The 10,044-nt window shown below is 36.3% G+C and overlaps 1 protein-coding gene across 1 annotated transcript in view; it reads right to left on the bottom strand.

The window, feature by feature from the left end:
• Positions 1–1,447: 1,447 nt before the first annotated feature.
• The window catches only part of TRAM (translocating chain-associated membrane protein 1), a 204,472-nt gene continuing 195,875 nt past the window's right edge, over positions 1,448–10,044 (bottom strand). Inside the window, 3 exon segments of the mRNA XM_090391298.1 lie at positions 1,448–1,689; positions 8,531–8,560; positions 8,563–8,687. Coding sequence (XP_090247424.1) covers positions 1,571–1,689; positions 8,531–8,560; positions 8,563–8,687 — 274 coding nt within the window. The 3' untranslated portion in view covers positions 1,448–1,570.

Here is a 10,044-nt window from a genome sequence, read left to right as displayed (position 1 = left end):
CTTAACTTCCATGGATGCCCTTAGGTCCTCTTCTCACCTTCCATATAATGAAACATTTCATCAGATTGTCTCCTATAACACCTATTCAGAAGTTTATAGACCTATCATATAAACCCCTATTTCTCATTTCTCGTGTTAACCAGAGTCTGTAATCCTCATACTCTCGATCCCATAATCTGGATATAATCTTTGTAACTGTTCTTTGCACCCTTTCCACAGTTACTTGGAACCCGGGAGACCAAATCTGCACACTATAATCAAGGTGTGGTCTTATCAAAGCCTTATAAAGAGGCAAAAAAATTGACTTCCTTATCCTTACATGTCAAGGGTCGCTTCATCACAATTATCCTCTGAGTTGCATTTGCAACTTTTGCTGTGTGACCTTTGAACTTTAAATTCCTATCCACCAATATGCAAGATTTGGTTTCTTGTAGCATAACCATCTTATAATATAATATGTCGCTGAAACTCTAATCATGCCAAAATGCATAACTTTACACTTACTAACATTAAACTGACAGCCATTTTCATTTGCCCAGATTTCCAGTCTATTCAAATCATTTTATAATTGCTGAATATCAGTAGCATCCCTGATTGCCCTGCCTATCTTTGCATCATCAGCAAACAATTGCACATCTGATGTTATTAATGTATATACTGAACAATAATAATGGCCCAAGGACCGAGCCTAGTTTATTTGGTCTTGTTCTAGTATTTTCTCTTTTCCCTTCCCCCAGACATTCCCCTAAACTCAAAGCATATTTTTCCACCCCTTCACCACATACATAAAGATACAAATGTCTTCAAACATGGTTATTATGTTTGCATACGATAGCTGAACTTTCACACACATTTTTCTCCATTCCTCCCTTGATGATCTAGTTTCCCTGACTCTGCATTAGATCTCATACCAAGTAATTTCTCCAAGCTCCTGATGCCAAATGAATTCAAGTGCAGGCCATCCTTCTTATATAAGCCTTTTTTGCATCAAACACACACTCCACACAACTTAAAAACTCGCATCCATTACTTCTACACAGCCTATGCATGAAATCATTTGCTATCATCGCCCTCCTTTTTAACTCAGTACTTTCATATCTGGTAGCAATCCAAATTCTTGTTAAATCCTTTATCCAAGTGTAAGCAAACAAAGTTTGGTCGTGTTTGCTTACACCTAGGTAAAGAATTAAACAGTATAATTTACTGTGTTACTATCACAAATGCTTTTGTTTAATCATGAAAATCCTATCCGTGAAAAGTTCCATGGCCATGGTCTACAATAAGCAAAGCAATGGTCTCAACGCCACATTAGTCATCTACCAATCAAGTGGATTAAAGAGGTGAGCAATGCCGCCAGGTAATTTTGATAGTACATGTATTTTCACCTTTAATATAATTGAAATATTCATAAGTTTTTTTGTTTTTTTTAAGAAGGATTCAAAGATGGTAATTTTTCTAAAGAAATTTTATTCCATGATATCTCCATTTGCACTTCCAACAAAACAAAATTACAGTCATTTTGGAAGAGTCATGATTAAGGAGGGGGAAAAACAATTCTGCTCTTCTGATTTTAACTACGCTTCGGTTTGGGGCTAGCACTTGTTACTACTAAACGAGCTCTTAAGTCCTTCTTTGTATTTTGGTCCACTTCTGGCAATTCACTGACATCATCCTCTGATGCCTTTTTCACTGAAAATTAATAATACATTTCATTTAATTAAATTTTTATTCTTCAATGACAACAAAGAATAACAGACATCTAAAGCTAATAATTAAATTACTCAGGCAATATTTTGCCTTCGTCACCAAGTTATCTTCACTGGCGCGCACGCACACACACACACACACACACATATATTGAGCATGTGAGCACAAGCACACTAGTAGGAAGACCAAACAGACTGATAGCAAGCTCCTACACTCCTAACTAGCACCCTCTATGGGTGCAGTGATGCACTATGTTGATGACAGAGTATGGGTAATGTGATACAGCTGAATTTGTTTAAGTTTGGGGAAATGTTGAATAGTATTTCTGATTTGAATATGTTTCTGTACAAATTCAAATCAGAGAAACGAATGAGGCTGGTTAAGGCTAGAATTTCAATTTTCAGGTCACTGGCATATGACTGGAAAAATACATCAATCAGTCTTTACACTTGCCTCGAAGTCTAGAACACCTATGTTTATTGAATTTTTTTTTTTTTATGACCTATGAAAAGTTAATTCTGTAGCACATTTAGCATTTTGAGCAGACTAAAGGTTGGATATTCTAGCAAAATATACACCCTCTGTCCCAAAAGAAACCGAACTTTTCAAAAATAGAAGAAACTAGTAGACACCAGTTGTATTTTTTTTTTTTTTTTTTTTGTTGTTGTTGAAAGCGGCAACCTTCATTAGTGTTGTGTCAACTTTTTACGACATTTGTTTCATTAGAAGCCAAGTTATAGTGCCAAGAGTGGCAGTGTGTTCTGACAAACGGTCAGCCGCCACGATATTCACGATATGCGACGAATTCTCGCTATCAATCGCTTCAAAACTTCGACATAAACTCACTATTGACTGTTTGGCCAGTCAGAACGAATTCTTTGTGGATAATGCTCTTGAAATCGTGGGGGGGGGGGGGGGGGGGGCTCATACTCAAAACACCACATTTCGTCACCAGTAATGATCGTTTCAAGGAAGTTTGAATCCTTATGAGCGGTTTTAATGTGGTGTTCAATCCGATACAATTTTTGGTCGTCGGTCAACTTGTGGGGAACAAATCGCAAATTCAATTTACGAAGGCCCAAACTCTCAGTCAAAATATTGTGCACAGTTGATTTTGGAATCCCCAATTCATCTTCAATCAATCTCACGGATGATTTCGAGTTTTCTTTGATCAAATCACGCACTTTTTGGATGTTAACTTCGCTCAGTCCAGTTTTTGGATGGCTCGGCTTTTCATCATCCTCAAGCATCTCGCAACCACTTTGAAATTGCTTAAAACAATCGTAAACTTGAGTACGGGATAAGCATTCATCACCGTATGCTTTTCGGTAAAACTTTTACCAAGTGTAACACAAAAGTCAATCACAGCTCTCTGTTTGAAACTCATTTTCCGACCGTTCATCAAAACACACTGTCACTCTTGGCACTATAACTCTACTTCTAATGAAACAAATGTCATAAACAGTTGACACGAAACTAGGGAAGGTTGCAGCTTTTGACAACAAAAAAGATACAACAGATCACACCACTAGTTTCTTCTATTTTCGAACAGAGGGTGTACAATAGATTATTATTTTAATGGCTAATATAGCCTATTTTCATTTAGGAGTGCCCCCCCCCTTTTTTTTTTTACAATGGCTTTTATCCAAATTCTTGAGCATTACTGAAGTGTTGTAAAACTAATATATGAAGAATAAAAATAGGAGAAAATTTGGAAATACCTTTTTGGATGTGTTTCTGGCAATGTGCCTTCATATGCTGCTAAAGTTGGAAGCTCCATAACATAAACCAATAGGAGGCAACACAAGTACACCAAAGACAGAAACATCTAACTGACATGACAGCATCCACTCCCCCCATGAGTTCTGAAGATGACACCTGTCGAAACGGATCACACCCAATAACTCCCACCCCTATTCCCTTAAATCCCTCCTCTTCCCCCCCCAAAAAAATAATTTCTATCTTTGGATCCTTCTCACCCCCCCCCCCCCAAACGCTCTCTACCCACTCTTAATAATATTATACATATATAAAAACCCGGGTGTTTTCAAATAATTTCCCCACATTACTTTACCGCCACTTCCCCTCAAAAAACCCTTCCTTTAACAGCTTAATAGCATAAATTTCCAGAATAAGGAGACAGAAAACAACATATAAAAAAGGTATGTCCAAATTTTCTTCTTCATATATTAGTTTTATAACACTTCAAGTAATGTCCTAGAATTTGGGTAGAGAGCCAATGACGTAAAAAAAAAAAAAAAGCGGGAGAAGGCACTCCTAAACGAAAGTAGGCTGTAATAACCATTAAAATAATAATTTATTTTTAGAGGAGTAACATGGGAATTTTCCCAGAAATAATACCTATATATATATACGATAGATTTTTATAACTTACAATAGATTTCCAAGTAACTACTTCAGACACTTAGTATATCCTTATTTTCACTTATCCAGTTCACTTCCAATTCTTTTCAGTATCTTTTTAGTTACTTCTGCGTATAACTACTACTTAATTATTTTATTTTATTACCCCCTACATTTCTATGTGCATATACTGATTTTCTGGCCAGGAACCTTATGGTTTCTTTTTTATAGACTTTATATATCGACACAAAGTTCTAATTTTTCTATCCATGCATACGTGTGCACTACACATTTCTACAGATGAGCAATCTATTTTCAGATTTTATTATTCAGTATACAAGGTTTGATTCTTGTTTTCAAACACTCAACTCCGCTTTGTTTCTAACTTTCATATATATATTTTTTTCTTTTAAATGTGATTTGAACTTTTATCCTGCTGAAAATTACCTGGTTTATTAACTCTAACCATTTCAAATCATCTGTCCACTTTCATATCTTAGAACAATCAGAAAATATCAATCAACAGTAATGTAAGCAATAATACTTGTTTCATACACAATCTCTGCATGCAGAGAGAATGTCTAATATTTTAATGTTGGAACATGGTGTCAATTCTATCAGGCACTATGTATATAGTATCTGTAGAATTGCTAGTGTTGCGACGAGAAGTAGTGATATATTTGAACAATGTTACGAAAAGCCCCCCCCCCCAAAAAAATTATATTGTGTAGATTTGTATAATAGTGCTTTTGTTTAATAGCCAGACTGGATATAATCATTGTACTGTGGAAGTGTTCATTGATGTTACAAAAATGGCAGCAAAGAAACACGCCAGCAGTGCAGAAGGTTTCAACTATGAGATCAAGTGGACAAGATGCGACATTTGTTTCATGTACACATCCAACAAATTAAAGATTTAGACTGTTAGATGGAATGATTAAAAGGGATATATAATATGTGAGAAGCATGATGAAAGGCTAGGACGTTCCAAAAATGAGAACCGTGTTACCAGGAATAACCAGGAAATGGAAGTGCTTTCAACGTTAATAATAGAAGTGACATGGAGGAACTTAGGCAACAGTTGCTGGAAAATGAAGACTCATGTTAATAAATGTATGGCGTAGGAAATTGAACGTTTAAAGAAGAGCATAACTGGTGTATAAATTACAAGGAAGTTAAGAAGGTATGATAGGGTTGCTTTAAATGGTGACTTGATCATTAAAGGTGTGGGAAAAGAACGTGCACAAGACATGTTTTATAGGTGGTATACAATAAAACGAATATCAGATGCTTTGCACAGAAGGAAGGGCATCAGAATTAGTGAAGGTTGTGGTAGGCACAAACGACTTGAATAATAAGACAGAGAATGGAAAGGGATATGAAGAAGTTATTGCAAGAAGTGAAGAATAATAGTGTCATTGGGAAAGTGGTTAAGTTGTTGCCCAGATATGACAGCGAACTGAGAAGGAGAGCAATGTTACTGAATGACAAAATAGGTGGAGAGTATTCAATTTGAATGAATTTGAAGGGAAATAGAATGGTTTTAAAGCTGATGAAATGCATTTGAATGGGTTTGGTGTTGGTCATTTGTTGCTTAATACAAGTGCACAGGGTCCATATGAAATTAGTACTGCTAAGAGTCAGAGGTTGAGAAGTGGGTTGTGGAAGGACAGGAAGAGGATGGATGCAAAGGTGCAGAAGTGATTATAGCAAAGTGATACAGTGCAACATGGTGGGGCTCATAAGAATATAAATGAAATTCAGAGTCAAGATCAGGGAAACGAGGATAGTCAGAACGAAAAGAGAAGTGCACTATAACAGTGAGAGAGTAAAAAGTGATTGTTTTGATGGGATGGCCTCAAAGAGTGTCTAACGTACAGAGATTGTATCACAAATAAAGGGACTGAGTTTGTAGCATTGTTTGAATCAGTATGCCAAGATAATTGGCATAAGTGAAACTTGGTTGACTGAGGATGATATACTGTCAGGACTTGAAATGGCAGGATACAAAGATCAAGGGAGGAGGGGGGGGGAGTATTCTTAATGGTAGAAGAGGAATTGTGTCCTTCGAAAGTTGAAGTGGAAAATAGTAGTACGTGTGAAGCTGTTTAGTGTGAAGTGAGATCAATAGAATAGTATAATCTATTAGGATGCTGTTATAGACCAGGGAATGTGGAAAGTATTGATTGCGAAATGTTTAGACAAATTAGTTGGACAAGTAAAAGGAAGATGATCTTAATGGGAGATTTTAATTATAAGAATGTGAATTTGTTGAGTTTCTGGGAGATAACTATCTAAAGCAGCAAAGTGGTTGTGAATGAGGTATCAACACTGCCATCTTTGGTGTAAGTGATCATGAGGTATTGGTTTAGAAAGTAGTCAAACAAGAAAAAGTAGTTATCAAGAAGATCTATATGTGGAACTATAAGGTGGGTGATTATCAGAAGCTCTGTAGTCAACTAGCATACATTGGGTGATGAATTGTGTAGAAAAGATGTTGACAGTGCATGGGAAATGATAAGGAAGTAGCCAACACAAGCGATGCATAACTGCATACCAAGAGTTAAGCAAATAAATAGAGTAGGAGTGAGAGGGATTAACAGTGAAATCAAACAAGTGTTACAAAAGAAGTTGCTATGGAAGTACAAGACAGTTTGCAGTGAACATATGCATGAAGAATATAAATAAAGTGCCAGTTTTCTGGCACTTTTCCAGAAAACTGGCCAATCTCCTCTCATATTCTCCTATGTGGCAAGCAAGAGGAAAAATAATTATGGCAGGTTGACGCTGGTGGATAGCTGTGGTATCAGAGTAACCATAGCAAATGATATAGTAGAATTATTTAATGAACTTCATTAGTGTATATCATAATGGTATGACTGATGCTGTGCAACATGTAGAAGGGAGGCGAGAATTAAAGATGAAAGAATCAGAAGTGTATCAAGTGCTTGGATCAGATGTTTAATAAGGCTGTAGGAATGGGTGACATACCACTGTGCATTTTATTTTAAAGAATATGCAAAAGAGTTAGCCATGCCCTTGTCCTGGTTATTTAATGAGAATCTTGCAGTCGGTAGGGTTCCTAAGGAGTGGAAAGAAAGCAAAAATAGTACCTCTCCACAAGCATGGTTCGAGAAGAAAAGTTTCCAATTATAGACCAGTCTGTATATCTGCATTTGTGATCAAAGTGTTGGAAAATCGGTTAGAAATAGAATACAGGATTGGGTTGATGGGCAGCATGGGTTTGAAAAGGGCAGGTCTTGTTTTATGATTAAGGTGACAAATGTGTTGGATAAGAAAGATCATATACAGTGATATTCTTGGACTTTGCAACATTTGATAGATTACCACATGATAAATTGAGGTGCAAGCTGCAGAGGATAGGAATAGATAGTATACTGGTTAGTTGGATCAGAGATTGGCTCTCTGAACAATACGGCACGTTGTGTATGATGGTGTTTCGGAAAGAAAAGGTGACCTGTGGCGTGCCTCAGGGTTCTGTTCTTGGGTCCCTATTGTTTAACTTGTTTGTTAATGATATTTCATGTGGGTTGACTAGTGATCTTCAAATGTTTGCCAATGATGCAAAGTTAGGTAGAATTATCAGGAGTAGTGCTGATGTTAATTCTCTACAGGAAGATTTGAATAGACTTTTATCTTGGACAAATGAGTGGGAGTTGCAGATTTAATGTTAATAAATGCAAGGTGTTGCACTTTAGGATACAGAGACATAGGGCTACCATACTGTATTGGTGGAAACTACACTTCAGGAAGTGGGTGAGATTTGGGATCTTGGAGTGATGGTGGACTAAAGTGCTGAGGATACATCATATTACTGCTATGATAAAAAGTACACTGACATGCAGGAATAAGGAGGTGATGGTGCATCTATATTAGGCATTGATCAGACCAAATATGGACTATTGTGCTCAGATTTGGTCACCTAGTTTTCATTGTGATATGAAAACACTAGAGAGGGTCGAAAGTGATATCAGGAATCTGGAGTGTGTTATGAAGAGCATTTGAAGAATGTGGAGATTGCAAAGGTTGGTGATAGGAGGAAAAGAGGGAGATATGATAGAGACCTTCAAGTTAGTGTTAAAGGGAAAATTCTATCAGATTAATACAGAAGAAATTATACAACTTCCAGGGATGACCTCTCGTTCTTCCCCATCTCAACATCCACTCTTTTTATAAAGGATGTGGTGAAGAAGGGTGTGAGGAGTAGTTTTTACCTGGAAAGTTAGTGAGTGGAATGCATTGTGTAAAGTGCAGGGTAGTGTAAATAACTTCAATGCTCATTATGATACATGTTGTGGTTGAGTGGGTCTCCCCCATGATGAGTCTGGACTCCATGGAGGTTACCAAATAATAATATTTTATGTTTGATAAATATAAAAGATGTATTGATGTACATACACTAAATTTTAAAATAAATGCATTAAACAGTTTTGCTTACTTTCATCTTTCCTCATCTTTTTTTCTTTTTAGCAAGAGCTTTCTTTTTACTGCTGGCAATCTGTGCTGCTCTTTCTCGCATTCTTTTCAAATGAAAATTTATGAAATTCCACATCATCCAGGCTTGCAGCAAGCATACAGCAACTAAGCAGTTGATGCTGGAAATAAATACAGCATACAAATTATTAAGCTATTTAAAAAAAAAAACAAATAACAATAAATAAAACTTTATCATTTAGAATGGCAAACTCCTGGTTATCCTTCGATAGATATGCATGAAACTAAAAAAATATTTTAAAATATACATTTGTAATTTGAATATTTGTTAGTAAGAAATGTAACAAGATAGAATGGACTAAGTAGTTCACAATTATACACATGAATCTGTAATAACAGTACAAGCTCTCTAATTAGATGGCAAATTTACAAAAAGAATCATACTTTCAGGAGCTATCACTTCATTTAGAGTGATGGACATATCAAACATGCTTGAAGCTGGTTTGCAAAGGAAAACTGGTTATATAAAAGGGGTTATGTAACTATAAAACCAACTAACTTTGTGCTGACCAAAAAATGCAAGCCCTATACCAACTACTAATCATGACTGAATTATATAGCCTTACTCAACTGTAACTTACTTTGAATGAACTAATCTAAACACCAAAATTATGGTGTTTAGGTCTCTAAACAAGAATCAGCTTACAAGATAAGTATGTTATTTTCAACCACAAAAACTAATGTAATAAAAATAACTAACACTGGGTTTATTGGTCGTAAAGATTTGATACTACTAGTCACCTACTAGTTTCACCACATAAACTAGTAGCTTCATCTGGGTTTGGATGAACATACAAATATAAATAAACAACAAGTGTTGATTATGAATCAATACATCGCTAACAAAAATACCAAATGCATAGGAACCGTTACACAAGTACAATAGAAACACATGGAGCGTGGATGCTGGCACATGGTTCAGTCATTGTTCAGCAGGTGCATCCGATAGTTAGCAGAGAAATTAAACTGATTTCTATTTAGAGATCTGATGAGCGACTTCCAAATGTCACACTGCAGCCTCTTTTATGTTGCGGGAGCTGTAGTCTTCTTCTATGTATGGCATTGAGCTCTTATCCCATTCAATGTCGTGGTGAGTGTTGGAGAAATGGAATGCCAACCCCTCAACTGTCCTGTCTGTTGTTGGTGTCTCCAATACGTTTCTTTTGTCTTATTTCTAAACTTCTCGAAGTTTGTCCTACGTAATTAAGGCCACAAAGAACATGGGATGTTGAAAACGCTAGGATGTTTGTTGAAAGAGTTGTGGTCCTTGGGTGAGCTCAACAGATTCCGTACTGTCATAATTGGTTTGAAGGCTACTGTGTCATAAGATTTCAGGAGGCTAGCAATTTTTTGCAAGTTTCCTAACAAAAGGGATGGAAATTGAAATTCTGTAATGTCATGGATTTGTTCTGGACATTTTAATTACAAAACAAGCAGACAAAGATATTTCTCTTAGTG

Source organism: Typopeltis vanoorti, chromosome 4 (assembly GCF_054136105.1).
Source record: "Typopeltis vanoorti isolate ZY-2024b chromosome 4, IOZ_Tvanoo_1.0, whole genome shotgun sequence".
NCBI lineage: Eukaryota > Metazoa > Arthropoda > Arachnida > Uropygi > Thelyphonidae > Typopeltis > Typopeltis vanoorti.
Note: the sequence above shows the minus strand (reverse complement) of the source record. Positions and strands in the feature narration are given on the sequence as shown.